This window comes from Schistocerca nitens, chromosome 1, assembly GCF_023898315.1.
Source record: "Schistocerca nitens isolate TAMUIC-IGC-003100 chromosome 1, iqSchNite1.1, whole genome shotgun sequence".
In the NCBI taxonomy this organism is placed as follows: Eukaryota; Metazoa; Arthropoda; class Insecta; order Orthoptera; family Acrididae; genus Schistocerca; species Schistocerca nitens.
In genome coordinates, this window is record NC_064614.1 from 806,215,442 (window position 1) to 806,242,036 (window position 26,595).

At 38.6% G+C, this 26,595-nt stretch overlaps 1 protein-coding gene across 1 annotated transcript; it reads left to right on the forward strand.

Moving 5' to 3' along the window:
* Window positions 1-177: 177 nt before the first annotated feature.
* On the forward strand, window positions 178-25,887 carry LOC126262559 (uncharacterized). Its single transcript, XM_049959261.1, has 4 exons — window positions 178-310; window positions 12,198-12,317; window positions 25,139-25,317; window positions 25,406-25,887. The coding sequence occupies exons 1-4, from the start codon at window positions 250-252 to the stop codon at window positions 25,490-25,492; spliced, it is 447 nt and encodes a 148-aa protein (XP_049815218.1). The 5' UTR covers window positions 178-249; the 3' UTR covers window positions 25,493-25,887.
* The last annotated feature ends 708 nt before the right edge of the window (window positions 25,888-26,595 follow it).

Genomic DNA, 26,595 nt, shown 5'->3' on the forward strand with positions numbered 1-26,595 from the left:
TACATTATCTAGTGTCAACAATGAATAAACATCTTGAGAAAGACTATTGTTGGAACTATTTTCAACCACTGATACGCATTACTCAAAACGTTTACGTTGTTATCAACGAAACTCTCGACTTCTCATCAAAATTATCGCCATGCGGTATGGTGTGTCTGCGACGACGTGCAACATCTTTGACAAAGAATTAAAGTTTACAAATAGTGTAGGGTGTGGTATGAATTGTTGAAGTGAGAGTAAGGTATCAATATGTGGATTTTGGAAAGACTTCCAATAGGTCTTGGCATCATATTGTTATTTGTCGTTTACGGTGAGCATCATTCAGTTCTGACAGTCGTAAGCTGTTAATAGATATCGAAGTAACCGTTTAATTAATATATGTTATTGAGACAGGTAGAAGAAATAAAAAGTGTAAGGTTTACCGATACTATTGTAAATCTGTTAGAGGCAGTAAAGGAGTTGGACGAGCAGCCGAATGGAATAGATAGGGCCTTGAAAAGAAATCAGAAAATAATCCCCAACAAAATTAAAGGAAGGGTAGGGCCTAATGGAATGTTGAGAAATTCAATCAGGTGATGCGTGGAGAATTGGATTAGGAAATGAGATAGTAAAAGTACTAGATGAGTTTTGCTATTTTGGCAGCAAAGTAACAGATAATGGCTGAAGTAGACAGAGTGTTAATATCTAATATCAATTTAATTTTTATGAATTCATTTTTGAAGGTATTTGTGTGGAGTGCATCCTTGTCTGGAAGTGAAAAGTCAGCAATAAGCAGTCCAGACAAGAAGAAAATAGAAGCTTTTGAAATGTGGAACTATAAAAGAATACCAAAAATTATATGGATATATTGAATAACACATAGGTACGGTGCTGATTTGAATTTTAAGAAAAAATAAATTTGTTACACAACTTGGCTAAAATAGGGGATTGGTTGGTACTACACATCCGGAGGCATTAAGGAATTGTCAATTTAATAATGGAAGGAAGTATGGTGGGGACTTTAGAGGGGGGTATAAGGGAAAGTGAGTTGAAATGGATGTGGGTTGCACCAAACCAATCTTTGGACTGAAGATCACAACAATGTTGCAGCGCAGTGTGTATAAACAAAACCAAAAGCATGTGCGTCTGAACTTGTAATACAGTTATGACTATATACTACTATATACTTTGTGTTCAGTACTTTTCGATACCATAAGTTACATTAATATGTATTGATGCTTTTAATGTCTGAGATGACTCTTAAGGTCTTTGTAATATTACGTATTAATTCATTATGATGTGTAGAAAATCCTTCTCTGTAATATTTTTGGAATCAGTATAAAACCAAAGCACAGATGAGTATATATATTTTGAATATGAATACATATATTTTTTTGGAACAAACGAGTAAAATACATTCAAAAACAAAATGAAAGCATAACTCCTCAGGGCTGCTATATTTTAATCAGTGAAAATCCCAGATGAATGATATACATGTACAATTTGTCTGAATTCAAGGATTCAGGAATCCAGTTAGTGATATATGATTTTAATTTCTTATTTATATTTATTTATCCACAAATAATCTCACATTGATAAAGGATTTGTAACTGTACCCTACCCCCATGAACCATGGACCTTGCCCTTGGTGGAAAGGCTTGCGTGCCTCAGCGATACAGATGGCCGTACCATAGGTGCAACCACAACGGAGGGGTATCTGTTGAGAGGCCAGACAAACGTGTGGTTCCTGAAGAGGGGCAGCAGCCTTTTCAGTAGTTGCAGGGGCAACAGTCTGGATGATTGACTGATCTGGCCTTGCAACACTAACCAAAACGGCCTTGCTATGCTGGTACTGCGAACGGCTGAAAGCAAGGGGAAACTACAGCTGTAATTTTTCCTGAGGGCATGCAGCTTTACTGTATGGTTAAATGATGATGGTGTCCTCTTGGGTAAAATATTCCGGAGGTAAAATAGTCCCCCATTCGGATCTCCGGGTGGGGACTGCTCAGTAGGACGTCGTTATCAGGAGAAAGAAAACTGGCGTTCTACGGATCGGAGCATGGAATGTCAGATTCCTTAATCGGGCAGGTAGGTTAGAAAATTTAAAAAGGGATATGGATAGGTTGAAGTTAGATACAGTGGGAATTAGTGAAGTTCGGTGGCAGGAGGAACAAGACTTTTGGTCAGGTGAATACAGGGTTATAAATACAAAATCAAATTGGGGTAATGCAGGAGTAGGTTTAATAATGAGCAAAAAAATTGGAGTGCGGGTAAGCTACTACCAACAGCATAGTGAACGCATTATTGTGGCCAAGATAGACACGAAGCCCATGCCTACTACAGCAGTACAAGTTTATATGCCAACTAGCTCTGCAGATGATGATGAAATTGATGAAATGTATGATGAGATAAAAGAAATTATTCCGGTAGTGAAGGGAGACGAAAATTTAATAGTCATGGGTGACTGGAATTCGAGAGTAGGAAAAGGGATAGAAGGAAACATAGTGGGTGAATATGGATTGGTTGAGAGAAATGAAAGAGGAAGCCGTCTGGTAGAATTTTGCACAGAGCATAACTTAATCATAGCTTACACTTGGTTCAAGAATCATAAAAGAAGGTTGTATACGTGGAAGAATCCTGGAGATACTAGAAGGCATCAGATAGATTATATAATGGTAAGACAGAGATTTAGGAACCAGGTTTTAAATTGTAAGACATTTCCAGGGGCAGATGTGGACTCTGACCACAATCTATTGGTTATGAACTGTAGATTAAAACTGAAGAAACTGCAAAAAGGTGGGAATTTAAGGAGATGGGACCTGGATAAACTGACTAAACCAGAGGTTGTATGGAGTTTCAGGGAGAGCATAAGGGAACAATTGACAGGAATAGTGGAAAGAAATACAGTAGAAGAAGAATGGGTAGGTTTGAGGGATGAAGTAGTGAAGGCAGCAGAGGATCAAGTAGGTAAAAAGACGAGTGCTGGTAGAAAACCTTGGGTAACAGAAGAAATATTGAATTTAATTGATGAAAGGAGAAAATACAAAAATGCAGTAAATAAAGCAGGCGAAAGTAAATACAGACGTCTCAAAAATGAGATCGACAGGAAGTGCAAAATGGCTAAGCAGGGATGGCTAGAGGACAAATGTAAGGATGTAGAGGCTTATCTCACTAGGGGTAAGATAGATATTGCCTCCAGGAAAATTAAAGAGAGCTTTGGAGAAAAGAGAACCACCTGCATGAATATAAAGAGCTCAGATGAAAACCCAGTTCTAAGCAAAGAAGGGAAAGCAGAAAGGTGGAAGGAGTATATAGAGGGTCTATACAAGGGCGATGTACTTGAGGACAATATTATGGAAATGGAAGAGGATGTAGAAGAAGATGAAATGGGAGATACGATACTGCGTGAAGAGTTTAACAGAGCACTGAAAGACCTGAGTCGAAACAAGGCCCCGGGAGTAGACAACATTCCATTGGAACTACTGACGGCCTTGGGAAAGCCAGTCCTGACAAAACTCTATCTGGTGAGCAAGATGTATGAGACAGGCGAAACACCCTCAGACTTCAAGAAGAATATAATAATTCCAATCCCAAGGAAAGCAGGTGTTGACAGATGTGAAAATTACCGAACTATCAGTTTAATAAGCCACGGCTGCAAAATACTAATGCGTATTCTTTACAGACGAATGGAAAATCTGGTAAAAGTCGACCTCGGCGAAGATCAATTTGGATTCCGCAGAAATGTTGGAACACGTGAGGCAATACTGACCCTACGACTTATCTTAGAAAATAGATTAAGGAAAGGCAATACTACATTTCTAGCATTTGTAGACTTAGAGAAAGCTTTTGACAATGTTGACTGGAATACTCTCTTTCAAATTCTGAAGGTGGCAGGGGTAAAATACAGGGAGCGAAAGGCTATTTACAATTTGTACAGAAACCAGATGGCAGTTATAAGAGTCGAGGGGCATGAAAAGGAAGCAGCGGTTGGGAAGGGAGTGAGGCAGGGTTGTAGCCTGTCCCCGATGTCATTCCATCTCTATATTGAGCAAGCAGTGAAGGAAACAAAAGAAAAATTCGGAGTAGGTATTAAAATCCATGGAGAAGAAATAAAAACGTTGAGGTTTGCCGATGACATCGTAATTCTGTCAGAGACAGCAAAGGACTTGGAAGAGCAGTTGAACGGAATGGACAGTGTCTTGAAAGAAGGGTATAAGATGAACATCAACAAAAGCAAAACGAGGATAATGGAATGTAGTTGAATTAAGTCGGGTGATGCTGAGGGAATTAGATTAGGAAATGAGACGCTTAAAGTAGTAAAGGAGTTTTGCTATTTGGGGAGCAAAATAATTGGGGAGAAGAGGAGTTTGTGGCACAACTTGACAAGAAGAAGGGACCGGTTGGTAGGACATGTTCTGAGGCATCAAAGGATCACAAATTTAGCATTGGAGGGCAGCGTGGAGGGTAAAAATCGTAGAGGGAGACCAAGAGATGAATACACTAAGCAGATTCAGAAGGATGTAGGTTGCAGTAAGTACTGGGAGATAATGAAGCTTGCACAGGATAGAGTAGCGTGGAGAGCTGCATCAAACCAGTCTCAGGACTGAAGACAACAACAACAGCAACTGTTATACAATGCAAATTAATGGGTCAAGATATGCAAGACACGGCATGCATAACATGCTTTGAGAGGGTAGGACAGGTGATCGGTCATAATAATTGGCTGTGGCCATGTAGAATACTAAGCTAGCAACTGTATGCAAACAGCAGCTATTTAATATAACTGATGGAAGAGTAGCTTTTTTAGAGTTTTGCTATGTTAAATGTAACTTGAAGAAACCAAGAATGTAGCACACAAAGTGGCAGATTTCAAGCCTAGATTCAATTAATTTCTAGTGAATTTTTTCTCCACACTTATCATTTAAACTGCCATGGTGCAAGATTTCTCATATGGATCTGTTGTTTCTATTTTACACAGTTTTGTTCCTTGCTGGTGTGAAGATCACTGTGCACTGTGTGTAAAACTTTTCCTTATTGTTGAATCTTTGAGTCTGGAATGACTCAAGTTGGAATACATTAGGCTACTAGTGTTTTTTGTGTGACCACGGCCAACTTAAGCAGTCTGACGATGCTGTATTACTTATAGAGTAGCTTGTTTTTTAATTTTGTAATTTGTTTTGAAATGAGTAATTTGCTAATTCATTGTCATTGTGGGCACTACCTATGACTCCTCAGAGAAGGAAGGTTGAAATACATTGGGAAGCATGTCTGACTTTTATTTCTGTAATTGGTTGATTTAAAATTAAAAGTACTTTTGTCATGGCAGCACAATGTGAGGGTGATGGAGTACTTAAATTGCTCCTCACCGTGCATCATCCAGTGTGCTACACAGATCTTTCGTCTTCTTGTTTATTCAAATCTTAATTTTTTTCCTGGTGTAGGACCCTCTGCACATTATCAGATGCTGGGAGCTTGTCATACCAATATATTTAATAATGTGCAGATGGTCCTACATAACCTAATATATATATATATATATATATATATATATATATATATAATTAAAAAAATGGGAGATTAGAATAAAGATTATCCCTTGATGATGGCAGAAAAGTGTGAAACATCCTTGGCTTGAGATGAAAGAAATGGTCATTTGGATAATAGGTGGACCTTATTTTCAGTAATTTTATATGCAAACAGGGTCACTGCAAGAGCATTGAAACAAAAACGATGTATGTACCTCTGTTTTAGGGGCCCTTGTGCCTCTTTTCATGGACACCATTATGTAGCCTGGCTTCACCACTGTATCGTCATCTATACTAAGAACATGCTCAAGCCATTAAAGATGGTTTTCTCACTCTTTTTTCCCAAAATGGAGCAATACCAGAGTGTTTCTTAACATCAAAATTTGAAACAAATCCAGCAGTCCATTAAAGCATCTTTCATTTTGTACTTCTCTGTTGTACACCAGTGCTTGATGTGGTAATACAGTGAACAAACAACCAATTACTTTGACAGTGATAAACTCTATTCTGATGCAGCCGACAGTGCAGTCAGTCTCTCTCTCTCTCTCTCTTTCCACACACACACACACACACACACACACACACACACACACACACACACACATATTCAAAATAGTTACCACACTCATCTGATTATTATCTAAGGTGGATGGAAAAATATTTAAACTAACAGATACGTCTTATCAGAACATAAAATATGCACTGTAAAAATATATGTCTGCTGAACTATTTATGTAATTTGGTATATCCTTTTATGCTTGTGTAATGCTGGGATGTGGAGTAAGTCAAAGAATGTCTAAAATGTAAATTACACAGAACGTGTAACAGACAGAATCAAAGTGGAGAAAAAAGATAGGGCTGTCATACAAGGATTAACACATTGCACAACAGTACGGTTCATAATGAGCATTAGAAATGTACACGTAAAATGTGTAAAAACTCTATATGAAAAAATTCATCTAATAAATGAAAGGTTTATCAGGTGTATACAGCTTTATTTTATTTTTAAATAATGTGCTGTTACTACATAGACATTTGATGTTTCTTTGCAAAGGAAGCGACCGTAAATGGGAAATGCCTTTATGGTTGCTCTATTCGGCTGCCATGTCCAATGTCAAATTGATTTGTGTGAACAGTTAATATGTAAATACTGAAGTGCTGTGCACCTTTGTATACCCGAGTTAGATGTTTGAAATCACAATGGAGGTCAGTCCTTCTTCATGTATTGTGATCCTTATGCATTTCATTGACTTCATAGTGCACATGATTGTCAGCAGTGAAGCTCATTATGGAATAAATGCACTGTCTGCCAAAGAAAGAAAATATAGTGAAACACTCAGAAGGGGAGAGAGAAATGAAATGAAATTTCCCAGATTGAGAGGGAATGTGATATTATTTCAGTGATTACAAATTTGAGTGAAATTTAGAAATAGTTTGACAGTATGAGCTAAGATGTTGCACCTTCTCTGACCTGGAAGCACAAAATGATTCACTTAGGAAAGGTGTTGTAAAGCCATTGTATTGTCTTCTTTGGCAAGTTGGCCCACAACTGTTGTAACTCGTCCTTGGTATCCTAAAATCTGGCACTGGGGCACAGTTGACATCCAACCTGGTTTCACAAGTGTACTGTCAGGGACAGATCTGGGGATATTTTTGGCTATGGAGGCACCTCAACAACATGCCAATAGTTCATGGAGAGAAACGCCGTTTTTGGACAACCATTATCCTGTTGAAAAATTGCATCACAATACTGTCACAAGAGAGAGAATACATAAGGATTCAGGAGGTTGAGGATGTGTTGTCGCGCCATCAGGATTCCCTCAGTCACTATGGGCAATGATCTAAAGTCCTACCTGATGGCTTTCCGGACTGTGACACAATGACTAACAATGCTGTGCCTTTCCAAAATAATGGAACCCCTCCCAAAGTCACCACTATACTCATCCACGATGGTCATTCAGAATAATGCAGAATCAAATGTGATTCCATTCATCGGCAGCCCAAGCTTCACAGACACGGCACAACTCCAGATGCATGGTTGACAGTCAAGCAGTGTTATGGAAGCGTATGCATAGTCTGGTAATTCCCTTGTCTGTATGCTGCTGGTCTCCAACTCATGGTGTGGGACAGCCCAGAATGTTGCAGGAAGTCTATTACTTATTCTCGAATGGTAGGTGCAGATGTGATGGGGTTACGATGTGCTTGGTGTGCAATACAATCGACCTCCCATGTGGCAGTCATATGTAGTTGACCAGAACTTCCATGATGCATATATCTGCCCTCACACACTCATGCAGTCCACCATCAGGCCACTGTCACATTTGAATGCTCATCAAATCTGGATATTGCAGGATTCAACCAGCCAGACTGTTCGAGACACACAATGAGGCCCTTTTTAAATACTTGTCAGGTGCTGATAATACTGTCTCACATGAGTAGGCATAACTGGAAATTAAAAGCTTTGTGGCAGCTATTAAACAATAGGAGGAACGGTAAGTGTAACTTTCAGATGTCAAGTGCCTACTGAAAGTACTGTGAAATGCCCCATGCTTGCTGTGTAGAATGGGCTTTTAGATTGGAATTGATATGCACTTCAACTGTGATATACACACCTGCTGACACCTCCGGGCACTTGGTACTGTTGGGGTTCCGGGGCCTGTTTGGATGGAATTTAGTTTTTTTAGTACTTCTTTCTTACTTTTTCACCTTCCACTGAAATTTGTCTACAATAACTTGATGTGTATTGATTGACGTATGGGTATATAGGGTTGCAAAGATATTAAATGAGTGGTAAAATTTTCATTGTAAAGGATGTAATGTTGATTGAAATTTGTTAGTTCTGTCTGTTGTATGGCACAGGCGTATTGAGCAGCTAGGTAGTGAGTTGTAGTGCAGGCAATTTTCTATAAATCAAAATGTTGGCAAGAACACTGGATTGCTCATTTTATGTCAAGTACCAAGCATAGCTCATTCTGTTGGCACCTCAGTAAGGATCTCTGTGTAAGAAATGAGTTCTAGGAAGTGGTGTCAGCATGGAAAGGGTGTTAAAGGTGTTTTAAAAACATGCTTGGAAGTGAAACATTAAACACTGGACTGTTTTTGTGAAATACTAAAATTTTGTGCCAGTCAGAAAAAAAGGAGTGGGATGCTAAGTTAAATTTGTAGCATTGATACACGGCAGTACTTGTCCACATACAGCTCAGTACAAAACATGTTTTCTGCAAGAGTTTGGCTGAATGATGTTTGACCCACTATTCTACAGTCCTGATTGTTTTCACAGCAGTTTCCTTCTCATCTTATACCTAAAGACTTTCTTGTTTGATTAACAGTTTAGTTGCGACTGAGATGTACAGACAAAAGTAACCTGTGTGTTATAATCACAAATGTCAGACTTTTATGACACTGATTCTTTATTGTTGCACATCTATGAAAAAAAGAGTTAATAATTGGTGAGCTAATAAATGATTTCCATATGAATTTTCTTTCTCTTTAACTCCTTAAAGAAGCTTACTATCTGGATAAATATTGTCTTAGGAGAGCATTCATCATCCTAAAATTCATTTATATGTAAGTAACCATGTTGTTTCAAAAGCCAAGAATGTGGCCGACCTGACTTGTAAAGGTCATACTAATTTAGGAACTATGGGTAAGCAGCATGTATGTTAAGTGTGGCAGATGCAACCCCAGACATTTGCCTAAAATATTTGGACAAATATCCACTGTGGAAGAGAGACTTTTTGATTTGTTGAAAGTAGAAAAAGGTCCAGGAATAAAGGTAATTAATTGTGTACTGTTTGTTGAGACAAAAACAATGTTCAAATCCTTGTAGTTTCTGTTAATTACATTTTTCACTTTACCACTGAAAACGCTTACAACAAAAATAAGATGTCACAGTCAACAAAATTGAGTCTGCTTTTCCTCTGTTTATAAATATGTACCCTTTGTGATGGGACTGTGCTTATCAGGGAGTGTGTTCTGGTAATTTAAAGAATGTTGTGGTCTCTTCTCCCATCCATCCTGCAGATTAAATACCACCAACATACGTGTCACCAAGCTTTGTTGCCATCTTCTCACCAAAAGAACTTAGTACAGGGTGACAATTATTGAACTATTTGAATAAAATGTAAATTAGTTACAAACTATGGTGTGCACACACTGTATTCAACATGTAAATGTCACTACAGATACTCAGATTTAGGTTATGACATGTTCGATATGCCTGCCGTCTTTGGCAATGATGTGGCGCAGAGAAATAGCGAAATTCTGAAGTGTTGGAACATCAGTGCTGTTGATGACCTCCTGAATGGCTGTTTTCAGCTCAGCGATGGTTTTGGGGTTATCACTGTACACTTTGTCTTTAATGTAGCCCCACAAAAAGGAGTGACATGTGTTCAGATCTGGAGAGTATGGCAGCCAGTCGATGCCGATGCCAATGCCAGTGGCGGTCCTCAAAGAGCTCCTCCTGGTCATCAAACATACTCCTGCTTCGATGGGGTTGAGCTCTGTCTTGTATGAACCACATCTTGTCAAAATCAGAGTCACTTTGGATGATGAGGATGAAATCAATCTTCCAAAACCTTCACGTACCATTCGGTAGTCTCTGTGCCATCTAGAAATATCGCACCAATTATTCCGTAACTGGACATTGCACTCCACACAGACACCTGTTGAGAGTGAAGAGACTTCTTGATCGCGAATTGCAGATTCTCAGTCCCCCAAATGAAAGTGGGCTTTGTCGTTAAACCAAACTACAATGCACATACTAATTCTTATCATGCCCCATGGCCAACCACGCTGTGTGAACGTCCTAACAAAAACTGTTCAGAAGTTATAACAATTTTATTTCACATAGTTCAATAAGTGTCACCCTGTAAATGGGAGGGAATGGTAATTGATTGAAAAATACGATTAAAAAAAAAAAAAAAAGGGAAACATTACTGTTGATCTCGGACCACAAGGATCAGAAATTAAGTTATTGTAACCTTAAAAAGACCTACCTGTCCTCCCCCAGCTGTCGTGGAGTCCTTGCCAAGGTGGGAAGAAAGGGGAACACAAGAAGCTTACTGGTAATGACTGTATCACTGTAGTGTACAATAAATTAATTCAGATCTCACATTGAAAAACTAAAGCTTTTGGCACCACCTTGTCCTAAACCTTGTGGTTCATTGAAGGAAAGTAAGAAACCATGATAGTATGGGTCTTATGAGGAAAATTTTGGAAAAATAAAATATGCTTGCTAATTGCTGCATGAAACTGTGTGTCAGAGCTTCACAAAAATATTCCCATACAGTGGTGCACTATTCTACTAATATTGCATCTGGTAAATGTAGTTCCAGGTTTTTTCATGCTTGCAAGAGTACGTCAAAAGCAGAGGAATTAACATTAGTCTCATCAGCTTCTCATGAGAACAGTATTTGTAGTAGCTCATCATGCTGGTCGGTGTCGAGATCTCATTCACAATATAATGCCATGGCATCTTAGCCCAGAACCTGAAGAAATTCTCCCTCCATTTGCAACAAAAATTTAGAATGTAAGACACCAGGATTTGATTGCTGTTCCTGCAAGAAGAGCTCAGCAAAGCATCGTAGTGTTGCTATTCTATTGCATTCAGTGGATCTATACGTGAGGTGTATATTGACCAACGCCTCCTAGTAAACTTATTCATATTGCAGTGAATAACTTTTAATGTGCAACTAACACTGCTGGAAAAATTAAACCAAGGCAAGCAGGACTGAGCAGTACTGAATGCAAAATTGCCGCGCGGCATTAGCCAAGCAGTGTTATGCGCTGCAGTCGTGGACTGTGCGGCTGGTCCCGACGGAGGTCCGAGTCCTCCCTGGGGCATGGGTGTGTGTGTTTGTCCTTAGCATAATTTAGGTTAAGTAGTGTGTAAGCTTAGGGATTGATGACCTTAGCAGTTAAATCCCATAAGATTTCACACACATTTGAACATTTTTGAATGCAAAATTAAAGATGAAGAATAAAGCAGGAAGTACTATAGTCAGCAGCAATTACCATGAATGAAACAAACAATTTTGTTTTCTTCCAAAAGACACACAGCTTATACTGTCAACATTTGCAGTGTTGTGCAGATATTTTTATGCAGCAGAGATGTAATGGTAAGTGGAAGTACAAAATCAAATTAAATGTGTTTACTCTGTAACGACCCACAGAGACCATGGGTCCCTTACATTAAAGTACTCAGGAGATATCCTTGAACAGCCTCCAAAATTGTTTTGGTGAGTTCAGGTTCAGCCTGTGTAATGATGGACTGAATGGGTTGATTGTTCATAAGATTTGTGTTTAGGTATGAAGAATGTGTTCATAACATTGGTGTAAATTTTCTGTTCATTTTCAAGTGGGCTATGAAGTAAACGTCATTTGATAAGTGATAATAAAGTTCTCTATTAAGTATTTACAGTTTATGCAATTTTATTTTCTGTAATGAATAGTTGTGAATACAAAGAAATTATTTAGAATAATGATCTTATAAATTTAATTCTTCATTCGTAACTTGTTATTTCTCTATTGGTGTTGGTCTGCAACACTTATTAGAATAGGTTTTTCAGCTGAGAATTATGATTTTTCTGTTTTAAATCAATCTTATCTTTAGCCGCATCATACTGATTGGATTAGGAAACTTTGTGACATATTTTAGTTATTTATTTTATTTGTTTGTTTATTCCCTCACAGGTGAAAGTCTTGAATGTTATGTGTGCACATCACAGGAGACAAATGGAGAGAAGTGCCTCAACACCATAAAGACTTGTGAACAAGGAGAGGACGTGTGTCTGACAGAGATAAAGTGGGGAAGTAAGTAACGGAAGCTTACATATTTTTGGATCTGTCCTGTTCAGATTGACATAAACCAATTTTTAAAAAAAAAAAAAAAAAACTGTTTTCTCCATATTTTGTTTTTATGTAACTGATAATTTTGTTCTCAAATAAAATGTATTCACTTCTCGTGACCATACTTTTGCTTTTTGCGATTGCTCTTTCTGTGCACATAACTTGAGACAGGGCTTCCATGAACTGGCTGGTAGGTTCTTAATTACATTTTCGAAGGATTAAGTAGACTAATGTTGGGATATCCAAGTGTCCAAACCAGACATTCATGTCTTGCAACACTTGGTATCCATAAGGCAACTTTCTTGATAGGGCAGTTTGTGGGGACAAATATTGTTGGGCTACTCTACATCCCACACTGTAGACAGCGTGGGGATTCAGTGTCTGCAGCACTCTAGGCATGACTTGGATATATTACGAATCAAGCAAAGACAGACTGACTGCTAAAGGACAGTATTTACTTGAGGACTGCTGCCATGCAAACTAGTAGTGGTAGTGATGGTGGTGATTCGAGGCTCAGAAATTGGACCTGGGACTGCCATGGCCCTATCTCTGCCGAGCTTTAGCACTGCTGACGTGTTACCAAAATCTTTGGACCCTTGCAGCCTTGAGTACTGTGGCTAATGAGTTGGAAGCCATACTGACATTTACAAGTTTCAGGGATGATTGTGTACTGGTGCTGCTGAAAGAATGTTGGGAGTAGTGGACTGAGTAAACTTCAGCTTGACCAAATAATAAGGGTTATAGAAACTTAACTACTTTGGGGCAATATTTTCAGTGCCTTAGGATCTGACAGTAGGATCATTCCATGTCAATTCAACCAATTTGAGAAAATGTTCCAGCTGACAGTCTCAGATTTGGCTGAAATTTAGCACACCCATGTACAAAATTTTAAGCTCCCCTGCCAATTAGTTCCAGAATTATGGCTTGTGAAAGAAGGTGGCATGACTCGGAAATTGCAACCCACATCTGGCAATCTATCTTCAGACCCAACTTCAGGTCTTAATAACTTTGGAACTATTCCACACAGTCCAGTGTAATTTTTACAACCCAGTAACATCCACTTAGAGAACACACTCTATGAATCAAACACCAACAACATATTTCTGAGGGAAAACAGAAAATTCCAAAATGTGATTAAAAAATGTAATACGTTAAAAGGTACATATTGTAGGTGCCCTCTATGCCAAATATAATTCACTCAAAAAGGGTATAAATTTTTTTGTGGTAAGCTTAATGTGGTCTAAACACACACATAACTCATCTTGCCCATATCAGTCACACAAACAGAGTTACATGCACACGAAAATACAAAAATTTGAAAAATTACCTGAAAAACATGGATTTTCTAAGTGTGGTAGCACAAAAGGGACAAGTGATATCCAAGCCAAATTTCAAACATTGCATAAGTAGACCATAATATAATATGTGGCAAAATTTCAACTTGTTATTGCAAGGCATCTGTGTACAATAAAAGTTGACAGAGATGTATTTGGTTACGTTTCTTTTAACATGATTTAGGAAGTAATAGTGATGATGCAGACAGCTTGTTTCAGATAAAGCTGCAGCAATTGTTGGAAACCATTAGGCAACAGAAAGTTAAACAATGGTAGTTTTCCGGCACAGAATGAGTCATTGTTAGGCAGGAACAACAAAGGAAACAAGCAACAATTACAGGTTACTTATGTTTTTAAGATTCTAGTTCAGACTGGCCAGTACTGTTGTGGAAAGTCAGTATGGAGGCAGAAGAGTGTACTAGTGGTGCTCTTGTTCAAACAAGTTGCAGTATTGGCTCTGAGCACTATGGAACTTAACTTCTGAGGTCATCAGTCCCCTAGAACTTAGAACTACTTGAACCTAACTAACCTAAGGACGTCACACACATATCCATGCCCGAGGCAGGATTCGAACCTGCAACCGCAGCGGTCGCCCGGTTCCAGACTGTAGCGCCTAGAACCTCTCGGCCATGCTGGCGCAGTATTGGTAGAGCACAAGCATCTGAATGTCATAAAACAACATATGGAACAAAATGTGGCATTCGATTTGTACTGTGTGATCTGGATGAATCGGACCAAGATTTGTTGCTATGGAGATCTGGGATACACGATGTGGGCACAAGAAGTACGGTTCCAGGAAACTTTAGTATTTGTTATCATCATATGAAAGTGTTTCTGGATAAGTATTCTTTCCTACAAAGAAGTTGTTTTGATCCATTTCGAATTCATAAGAAGACAGTGAAGTGTAGCCTCAGAGAAATTGATATAAAATCAGTATTGAAAGTGAATCAGTGCATGGGACTTAACATGAAACAAGGACAAAAGTTATGTTCCAGGTGTGTTACACTGCTAAAAAATGAAGAATATTCTGATAATTTACATGACAGTGACAAAGAGTATCAGCTACCTACAACCACAGCGGATGAGCAATTAAATACTTCAGTGACTGCTCTTGGTTTGTCTCCAATGAAGACACACAAAGTTGGAAAAAGAGACGGCCCAGCTATGGTAGAAGAAAACTACAAGAAGCTCAAATGGAATTAAAACACAAAATAGCTGACACACTAATTGTGGAAGAGGAAGAACTATCTGCTCCAAAGGAACAGAAATCATGCCAGAAATGCTCTGATTTGGACAAAATTGTGCATGATTTGAAAGAAAAATGTGCCATATCCACATGCCAGAAAAAAGTAGCTATTCTTACCCTTGCACCTTCCAGCTGGTCTATTGACTAAACGGCAAAGGAATTCAATGTTTCTACATATATGGTAAAGCAAGCTAGGAAAATAAAAGCAACCCAAGGAGTGCTTCCACAACTTCAGCAGGCTCAGGGTAAGCAATTGAGTTCAGAAATAAAGGTGCTAGTGTCGGAGTTTTATGAGAATAATGACTACAGCCGAATAATGCATGGAAAAAAAGACTATGTACTGGTGAAAATGCGAAATGTACATGTACAGATGCAAAAAAGACTGTTGCTATGCAACATATCAGAACTATATGTAGAATTCAAGGAAAAGTATCCCAATACCAAAGTAGGTTTATCATCTTTTTTCAATCTTCGGCCAAAATGGGTTGTGCCTGTAAATGCAAGGAACACACACAATGTTTGTGTATGTGAGACCCATCAAAATGCTAAGCTGATGTTTGCTACTATAAAGGATTCTGGTCTGGATTACAAAGGTGCAATGAAGCTGCTAGTGTGTGACATCAGTTCCTACCAGTGCATGATACACAGGTGTGAAAAGTGTCCTGGCAAGGCAAATCTTGCAGAACACATGTATAACAAACTGTATGGTGAACTCCTTATGGATGACGAACTTGTTTTTTCTAAACAATGGACACACATGGATCGCACATGTCTTGAAACAGCAAAGAACGGTGGAAGATTTTGTTGAAATGTGTTGTCAAAAAACGGACAAACTGACCACACATAGCTTCATAGCAACAGCACATCGGCTTATCTCCAGTTTTTTAAGGATAATTTGAAACAAGATGAAATTATAGTAATACTAGACTTTTCTGAAAATTATGTATTTATAGTTCAAGATGCCATCCAAGGATATCATTGGGACAACAGTCAAGCAATTCTCCAGGCATTTGCAATTTACTGTAGAGGTGAATCATGTGATGTGTCTGCCATGAACCTGTGCGTTTTTAGTGACTGTTTAATTCATGATGCCATTACAGTTCATGCCCACATGCGCACTGTCATGGCATATGTGAAAAACAAGCTGCCTCACATTTTGCGAAATATTTCAGTGATGGGGCAGCTAGTCAGTACAAAAACTGTAAAAATCTCAAAAATTTATGCATGCAATACCATGATTTTCAGCTTCACGCAGAATGGAATTTTTTCGCAACAAGTCATGGTAAAAATGTATGTGATGGTACTGGTGCTACCATTAAGCTCATGACATCACGAGCTAGTCTGCAGCACCCTACAGAAGGTCACATTCTAACACCTCTTCAATTATTTACCTGGATACAGAAAAATATCCCTGGTGTACAATCATTCTATGTTTCGAAAGATGAGGTGAAATCTGTCAAAGAGTTGCTAAAAAACAGACTAGAACACGTTAAAACTGTTGCAGGCACAAGGAGCCATCATCACTTCTCTCCAGCGGACTCTGACAATGTGCAGATGAGCAGACTGTCCGGTTATAACTATAGGTTCATGCACAGCATGTATCTTCACAGTGTGTCTGACTCAGGATTCAGAAGCAAAAGCAGCAACATACAACCAGGTTGCTATGTTATTGCTGTTTATGATGACAAATGGTACTTAGTATGTGTTGCAGAGTGCTGTGAAGCAGAAGGTGATGTATCTGTGAACTTCATGGCGCCAGCAGGACCAGCAAGATCATTTCATTGGCCACATTTGGCAGACAGGTGTTGGATTCCTTTTGAACACATTCTTATGACAGTTCCAGTGCCTACCACAGTGTCAGGAAGACAGTACAATTTGCCACTCAATGTAGAGAGTACAGTAGCTAAAGTGTGGGAGAACTTCTGTTCAAAGCACAATCGACTGGTTTTTAGCAGTTAAGGTGCAGTAAACATTAATGATAGGTTGTGTTAATCCATCTATATGTTGTTGCTTAGTGATTAAACAGTTGTGGGAGAGGATAAGAAGAGGCAGAACAGTTTACGATATGTTTTTACAAAATTGTGTTGTGGAACAATGGCCACATCACCAAATACATCTGTCAACTTCCATTGTACACAAATGTCCTGCAATAACATGCTGAAATTTTGAGATATATATCATTATGGTCTACTTATGCAGTGTGTGAAATTTGGCTTGGATACCACTTGTCCCTTTTGTGCTACCATACTTCAAAAATCCATGTTTTTCAGGTAATTTTTCAAATTTTTGTATTTTCGTGTGCATGTAACTCAGTTTTTGTGAGTGATATGGGCATGATGAGTTCTGTGTGTGTTTAGGCCACATTAAGCTTACCACAAAAAAATTTATACCCTTTTTGAGTGAATTATATTTGGCATAGAGGGCACCTACAATATGTACCTTTTAACATATTACATTTTTTTAATCACATTTTGGAATTTTTTATTTTCCCTCACAAGTATGTTGTTGGTGTTTTGATTCACAGAGTGTGTTCTCTAAATTGATGTTACTGGGTTGCAAAAATTTCACTGGACTGTGTGGAATAGTTCCAAAGTTATTAAGACCTGAAGTTGGGTCTGAAGATAGATTGCCAGATGTGGGTTGCAATTTCCGTGTCACGCCACCTTCTTTCACAGGTCATAATTCTGGAACTAATTGGCAGGGGAAACTAATACTTTGTACACGAGTGTTCCACACATGGTTGAATTTGTGTACTGAATTTCAGTCAAATCTGAGACTATGAGCTGGAGCCCCTGGTTGAACTGACATGGAATGACCCAGTAAGGTGGTGTAGATGAAAGAGGAGTTAATATTGTCCAATTGAAATAACAATCAAGTCTATATCTGAAGGCAGGGTCGTCAGTGAAATAGAACACTTAACGATGAAAACACATTTATTACTGACACCGGTGTCCAGCCAGAACAGAACCGATCAGATCTCTGGAAGGAGAGTGCACTTATATATGTGTGCCTAATTTCTAGTATTTGTACAACTACTGAACCTTCCAAATGTACAAACATAACAAGCATAAAAGTTTCAGACACCTTCCAGAAATGATAAATATGAAATAATAAATAATTACGGGCAGTCGACTTCGAACCAGACCCACAGTACACCATCCAGTGACGCTGACCACTACTCCACACTAATGGCACCAGAGCTTCCAGCATAGCTTCCTATCCAGGACCAGTGACCTGCTGTTCCAGATGCCCTCATTGGAACCAACAGTAGCACCTTAGATCTGGATCTTGTTGATGGTCCTCTCTATGGCAGCCCTGGTGGATCCTCGTGTTCTGGTCATGTTGGTACATCCTCTCCAGTAGAATGATCATCAATGGTAGCCCCTCCTGTTGAAGCTTCTGTCAGTACAGTGGGCCTTGAGTTTCCTTGAACTTTCCATTGTCAGTCTGCATTTGGACTGTAGTAGGGCGTCATATGAAGGACATGGACAATGTCTCAGCACTTTGTCATCTTGATGAAGGCTTGTAATCTTAGACTTTGTAAGTGACATCTGACAAGTGACAAAGGATGCGATGTAGTTCAGAGTAGCACTTTAATAATGTTTCTGATAGTCCTACTTTCCATACAGGCTAAAAAATCCATACAAAGACTCCAACTATGTCTCACTGGCAAGTGATAGACTTTATAGTGTTCTCAGTCTTTCTCCTGGGCATCCAGGGTCTGTACACAAGCCAGTTGCCTTGCTTCTTTGGTCCTGGTGATGAGGCTTTAATGTTGTCGTTCTGAGTATCATCTGGATGAAACAGGAACAGTGTATCCATTGTTGCCTCAGCTTCGTGATTGTGGAGCAGGAAGGACAGAGTGAAGTCTGTAGGGTCTTACTCCATCGCGTTTATAAGTGAATGTCAGGACTGACAGTATTGCATCCCAGTCTTTATGTTTAACGTACATTGAGAGTATGTCTGCCAATATCTTATTAAAGCATTCTGTGAGGCCATTCATCAGTGGCTGGGAGGCAGTTGTCGTCCTGTGGGTGATGTTGCAATCTGAAATTATCTCCGATATTTGTCATGAGTGGAAAACATTTTCATTATCAGAGATCATCACATGGAATGCTCCATGTTTCAAAAATGATGTCTTGTACAAGGAACTTAGGACTTTCTGTAGCTTCAGGAGTCAATACAGCTTTGGTGACAGTATAACAAGTGAGGTAGACAGTGTAGGCTGCTATCCATCGATTCCCATTTGTCAATTTCAGGAAAGTCCTCAAGAAGTCAATTCTAATTCAGTAGAATGGTGCTGCCAAGGGCGGGATTGATACTAGGCGCTTCAGAGCATGTGCCCTGTCATTGACATTCCTTGCAGTGGCTCACATAGTGTTTTAATGGATCACTAAAGACCAGGCCAGTGATACCTGTGTCTGATTCGATCTGGAATCTTCAAGAATCCCAGGTGACTAGATATTGGAATGTCATGGATATACTTCAGGATAGCTGGCTGCAGATGAGCTGTAACAAGCAAACATTTCCACACCAGCAGATCATAGTTTCTCTTGTATAATGTTCCATTTATTAACTGGAATCCTCCTTTTGGTCAGTTCCTCATCCTTAAAGATTTATATGGTTTTCAGTAATGCTGGATCTTCCCTCAGTTCAGCAGCAATGTCATTTAATGTAGCTTGACAGAAATATCATCCACACTACTGTGATCTGCCAAAGGATTGCCTGAAGGGCAGTCAGTTTCCTTGTGTTTGCAACTGTTTTTGTATTCCATTGCGATGTCATTTACCTGGAGCTTCAGTGCTCATCTTGCTAGTCGACCTGACGGGTCCTTCAGGGTAGCCAGCCAGTGTAGAGAATGGTGATGTGTCACAATGATGAATGGTTTTCCAATTAAATATGGTTGCAACTTAGTGATGATAGACAACCACAAGGCAGTGTTTCTTAATTGTACTTGGAGAATACTCTGGAAGTTTGAGCTATTGCCTTTTCAGGACTTCCTAAATTTGTTTTAGAACTGCCCCTATCCCAAAGCTGCTAGCTTTGGTGTGAAGTTTTGTCTTGGCATTCTCATCGTACAATGTTAGAACTATCCATAAGGACAAGGAAAGATCTTTCTTGCACCTCATTCCAGGAAAATTTGGCATCTCCCTGCAATAGTTGTTAAAAGAAACATATCTTGCTACAGAAGTTGTTTATGAACCACTGGTAGTATGAGTATATCCAAGAAAACTTCTCACATCATGAATGTGCTGAGGCATTGGAAAATTGTAATTGCTCTTATTTTCTCTGGATATGGATGGATTCCATCACCCCTCACTAGGTGCCTCAAGATTTTTATTTCTTGGCTGACGAAGAGGTACTTTTTGGATTCAGGCAGAGACTCACAGTATGAACACACTTCAACACTGTTGTCAGCAGGCTTAGATGTTCTTAGGATGTCTGTAAGAAAACAACGTCATGCAATAGCAAAGACATATTGTCCATTTATGGTGTCAAAGCACGTTGACCATCATACATTCAAAGGTGCCTGGAGCCTTACATTGTCCAAACAGCATAACACTGAACTTGTAAATGTCAGTAGTTATGATTACAGTTGTTTTCTCTATCATCCTCATCAGCCTCAATTTGCTGGCAGCCTGATTGCATGCCCATAGTTGGGAAATACTTTGCTCCTTTTAACAGTCCATGGTGTCATCAATGCACAGCACTGGATTGATATCTTTCTGATTTTGTTCAGTCAGTGGTAGTTGACACAGTAATGCAACATGCTGTTTTTCTTTTTCACAAGGATCTCCGTAAAGGACCAAGAACTTTCTGAAGGTTTACTGATGTCACATACAGCATCTTCTCCACTTCCTCCCGGATTATCTGTTGTTCAGCTGGTGACACACACTACGAATGCTGGCTAATTGGTGGATGGTCCCAGTGTTTTATCATGGATCACTTGGTCTGTCTTTTCTCTACTCCATATTTGAAAGCATTTGAAAATTGACACATAATCACTTCACTGGCATTGTTCCTCAGTCAATCCATATCCTATTAGCAGTTTGATAATACCTTTCTCCCTGGCATTGTCTGTATTGGTAGCAGAGCATGATTTTTCATCAATGATACTAACAAGGGAATGGTCCAATAAGACATATCGAAACCTACCCTGAAATTTTTACACAGGAAGAATACAATGAAAGAAATGCACCATCAAAATTTTAGCTGCTAAGAGGCACTGCAAGTATAAAAAGAAAAAGTGAAAATTGCCAAATTCATAGTGTGCCAGGTGGCGGTAGAAATGTACAGCCCTGATGGCGCTGTGGCAATTGTGCATGTGCAACTAGGCACACACTCAGCCGAGGTCGACGGTACATTTGTAAACAGGAAACACAACACAACCCGATCGTAATTTGTAAAGGATGTCTCAGGTTACGATTCGTTGACAGTTTCTCTGACACTGCAGTACATTGTTACTATTCTCTCGAATTAGCCTCTTAAGTAACATCTGTTACAAATTATCAGTTGCTTTTTGCAGTATTGGTAAGCATTGTCACTACAGATAAAGCTGAATTATTTATTGTGCTTTCATAAGGCATGCCTGCTAATAGTACCTTTCTGTATCTTCCAGTTTTACAGTAATGTGGAATCCAATTAACATTCTCAATTTAACAATGATGAAATATGAAGAACATTGTTTCCAGCCAAAATCACCTACTTCTCCTGAAGACATACATATGTGTCATTTGTTACTTGATTTCCTTCATATTCATTCAAATTATATTAACATTTCATTTGAAATTGTGGATATGTTAGAAGAAATAGGAAATAACTCTGATGATTCCATGAATTGTGGTTCGGACGATTTCAGTTGTGCCAGTAACACTTCTGAAGAAGAATACCTTCCAAACCTAAAAAAGCACGTACTGCAACAGCTTTCAGCGACAAAGAAAAGGCAGTGAAAAATTGGTTAAACAAAGGAGGAAAAAAACACTTGAAGTTACGCGGTGTGCAAAGGTGTTTTTGTTTCATAAAATCAGAGTGTGAACTGTACAAATGGAAGAATGAATTACATGAAGTAAGAAATATGCGCCAAATGGAAACCTGAAACCATCTGAATGAAAAACTGTTCAGAAGATTTAGAACTGCTCGTTAGAAGCTATGCACGTTACCGATGGAGATATATGAGACTGGGCCCTCCAAACTGCATCTGACATGAACATTGCTAATATCCAGGCTCATTGACCTGGCTATGCGGGTTCAAGAAATTGTACAGAGTAGGAGGTCACAAAATTACCAAGTTAACGTCACGCAAACGTGTACAGCAGCTGCCATGATAGACAGTGCTATAGAGAAATTCACAGCTGACGTAAAGGTGAAACTTGCTGTTATCACTGGATGCTGTTTATAATGCTGATCAGTCAGTTTCCATGAAAGAGCTGCTTGCACACCACACTTTATCATTTCAGGGTGAAAAAAAGACGGAGTTGGTTGTCCAATCAATGAATGCAGTGACACATTCATATATGTTAATGCCAGTAATAAGTATGAGTGATTTACTGTTTACACAGCTGAACATTTGTCTTCAAGAACCGCAAGGCAAATTAGACCCAAAAATTAAAAATGGACTGTTTAGTTGCAAAAATCTTGTAATCAACGTATCGAGATCTGGAAAAATGGGAAAGAATAATTTTCAACATTTCATTCAAAACATATTCCTACCAGCTGTGGAAACTAATTAGTTGCTTTTGTTGGATTCATGGTCTGGACATAACGACGCCTCTCTTATTGTGGACGACGATGAAAAATCTATAGATGTAATGTGGATTCCGCCTGGAACTACTAGTGCAGTTCAATCTCTTGATAAAGAATTTTTTCGACAGTGGAGAGCATTTTTCAGGAAATTATCAGACAACAACATTTCCGATATCTCTCTCTCATTTCAGATTTATCAGCGCAACAGTATTCTTAAGCTCCAGTCATTAGTGCATTACCAGTTTTCTTCGCCATGTTTTACAAATTTGATCCAAGTATGCCTGGTAAGCAGTGCAATATGCAGAACAATGGCCGGGACCATTTCTGACTCCCTTTCAGTTCTGTCTAAATGAAACTAGTGGTTACAGCGAAGTGCGTAACTGAATTAATTTTTCCTTTGTCCAGTGTGCCTGGTGCAAGAAAAATGTTTTGTTTTTGTCATTCAGTAGACACTTTGTATTTTTAGGATGACCCCAATGTACAGCCAGAAAAAGACTGATCTCCTGGACGGAGAGTGCACCTATTTATATGTGCATTGAATGTTCAAGAGTGCTAGTAAAAACAAACAAAGGAAAGTCCAGGATGGAATAACAACAATACTATGAAAAGGTTAGATTGATACTCACCATATAGACGAGTCACTGAGTTGCAGACAGGCTCAGTGGAAAGACTGCTATACATTTAAGTTTTCGGCCGAAGGGCCTTCTTCTGAGTAGAAAACAGACACACATTCACAACTCGCACACACTTGACCACTGTCTCTGGCCGCTGTAGCTGGACTGCCAGTTTCGGCAACAAGACAAGATTTTCCCTGACAAACAGCTTCACAGCCAAAGGATGGAGCTCATTTTTACCTCTGGATGCAGCTGCAACAATCACAATTTTATTCTTGGAAAAATACAAATTGTCATCATTATTTGATATATTCCTTTTTGTGGAATGTTCTTAACAGAAAATATGTACAAGATCCATCTAGAGAAAACTAAACATCTTTGAAATAGCGAGTCTCCATTTCTGTCCATTCAACACCTGCACATGTATTTGACCTTTATCAAATACTTCAATTTGTATTCCATTTTTGGTACTATCTATCTTTCTTAGATTTTCAAATAACTGATATGTACTGTTCCATCCATATCGATTTGTTATATGCTGTGTTGCAACAATGTCAGTGCACCAGTTGTCACTGTCCAGTTTGTTCTTATCTACAGAAGAATTGTTTCATATCATCATTAAATCTTTCTTCTCAGTTTTTGAATTATTTGTGTGTCTTCCACAACTGATTGCTTCAACATATCGTGTTTATGTAGCAGTTTTTGCAGCTCTGAAACTAAAATTTATGTACGTACATTGTTTCCAGACACCTGCCATTGTCATTTTCACAAAAACATGCAACACATGAGAATGGGAAAATGTGCATAAAAACTAAATGAGACCACCTTATGCAAAGCTGCTTGAGCCACTAACTCTCAAAGGCTGTATGAGGTACCACCTGGCAGCTTTTTTTCATACTACCTAGGCTTCAACAGCTGCACATACATTCCAGGAACTTCAGGTAGCACTGGTATTTTCAGAACTGAAATTCAGAAGACTGTTATAATTATAAACTGAGAGATCAACATCTACATCTACACAGCTACTCCGCAAGCCACCACATGGTATGTAGCGGGGGGTATCCTGTACCACTACTTGTTATTTCCTTGCCTGTTCCACTTGAAAACAGAGCAAGGGAAAAACAACTGCCTGTATGCCTCGGTATGAGCCCTAATTTCTTGTATCTTATCTTCATGGTACTTACACACAATATATGTTGGTGGCAGTAGAACTGTTTCGCAGTCAGCTTCACATTTTTTAAATAGTGTTTCTTGAAAATAATGTTGTCTTCCCTCCAGGGATTGCTATTTGAGTTTCCAAAGTATCTCGGTAAACTTATGTGTTGTTCGAACCTTCTGGTAACAAATGTAGAAGCCCGCCTCTGAATTACTTCAGTGTCTTCCTTTATTCCGACCACTTCTAAGTATAAAACTTGAAAATAAAACTGTACTTTTTATTAATTTGTTGACTCGTAGTATTAAAATGCATGAAGCCCAGGTTCCACCACCCTCCAAATGATAATTTATGACTTCAGAACGATACTTTTTTCAATCACTGGACTCTTACAGAAGCAAAAGATTGATTTTCATTAATTCTAATGAGTGTGTCTATAGTCTAGTGGTCAGCATTACTATTGATGTAGAGTTCTCAGCTTCAGTTCCCATGTTCATATCAGATTTTCGTGTGATAAAATGTCTATGACATATTCTGCTCACCCTCATGAAGCCATGTGACAAGCTAGTTGGATAGGTATGCATAGTAGCTGTCAAGGAGGTATCAAATTGCTAAACTAATTTCAGAGTGGTTTTTTTTTTTCTTTGTGCATGATAAAGGTGAATTAGTGATATTTGTATGTGCTTTTTCTCTAGGTACTCCTTACTGGTCTCAGGGAGCACAGAAGCAGTATTATGTTTCAAAGAGATGCTCAACGAAGTCAGCATGTGAAAAGATTAGAAGCAAGAATATGCCATATTGCACTCACATCTGGTATCAGGATTGGAGGTGTGCTGAATGTTGCCAGGGTGACCGTTGCAATTTCTATGTGTTTGTAAGTCGATTGAAGCCTCGTTCAAATGCATTTATCATGATGTAATATATTTCAACACATTTTAATTTTTCTTTGTAACCTGTTCCAGCTGAGTGGAAGCACAGCTCGTTCAAGTTTGTTTGTGGTGCTTTCTTCAGTTTCTGTCATTTTGGTTGTTGGCAGATTTCTTCAATAGAAATGATTTGGAAATGAAATTTCCTTCATTATACCGTCCAGCAGTAATTTGCCTCTCATTTTTAGCTCCGGAGTTGTGCTAATTTTAAAGTAGTATTCGAGGTTCAGCAAACATTGTATCTAAGAAAACCTTTGAATGCATATTTTACATTTTAGGAAACATTTTTGGAGGAGTAATATTCTATTTTGATTATAAATGTTATTGTTGCCTTTGACATGTAATCTGTCGAAGATTATAGTTATTTGGTACTGTAAGAGAAATATTTTTACCAATGACAGACTTTTCATTGTTAATAACTTTACAGATCTGCTAAGTAAATAACTGTATTTTTACTAATATGGAAGTTTTTCGAAAGAATGTGGAACAGTAAAATGTATTGCTTGAAACTGGAAGAAGGAGGGAGGGTGTGTGTGGGGGGGGGGGGGGGGGGGGTAGGAAAGATTGAAAGAAAGAAAGAGATTGTCACATGTGAGGAAAAATTGTGAAGTAGATTGTGAATTTGTCTGTTGCTGTTTGAATTTTGCTTGTTGTAATTTATAGGCACAAAATATCATTTTGTACAATTCCTTTTACATAAGATAAAATGCAGTATTATATTTCTGAAGATAAAAAACTAATTTTAGACACAATTACATTCAACAGTGGCACATAACTTAAAAGAAAATACAGGTAAACAAACTCACCTTTGTTTATCTGCACTTGTTAGATATTAATGGAGTCACCCAATACAGTATGTATAACCTGACCTAACACAGTGTACCAATAATGAGGGTAGCACTGTATTGTGGGAGGAAGGAAACAGCTGAAGCTGATCATGTTCTCAGGGAAAGTGGAAAACAAATCTGTAAATGTAGCTTTTACAAGTGATAAAAAGCTCACTGTTGGGGAAAGAATTTGAAAAAGTAAGGGGTAGATACTCTAAGGGTACCAGATCTCAGATATGTTCATAATAGCAAAATTTCAGTCCAGTTCATAGTTTGCCCAGGCTATACTTTTATTACGGTATATGACTAGTATCATTTGCAAATGGGTACAGTTTAAACTTGCTAGTGTTGTAGCTATACGTTAAGATTTTTGATTGAGTATTTAATTTCTTCTACTCT

What these genes read in the sequence shown, in the direction of transcription:
- LOC126262559 (XM_049959261.1), top strand. Translation starts at nt 250, where the DNA reads ATGTGGATTTTGGAAAGACTTCCAATAGGTCTTGGCATCATATTGTTA. An exon ending in GACAGAGATAAAGTGGGGAA is followed by an intron (nt 12,318 to 25,138) that starts GTAAGTAACGGA and finishes CTTTTTCTCTAG; the next exon opens with GTACTCCTTACTGGTCTCAG. An exon ending in GTTGCAATTTCTATGTGTTT is followed by an intron (nt 25,318 to 25,405) that starts GTAAGTCGATTG and finishes AACCTGTTCCAG; the next exon opens with CTGAGTGGAAGCACAGCTCG.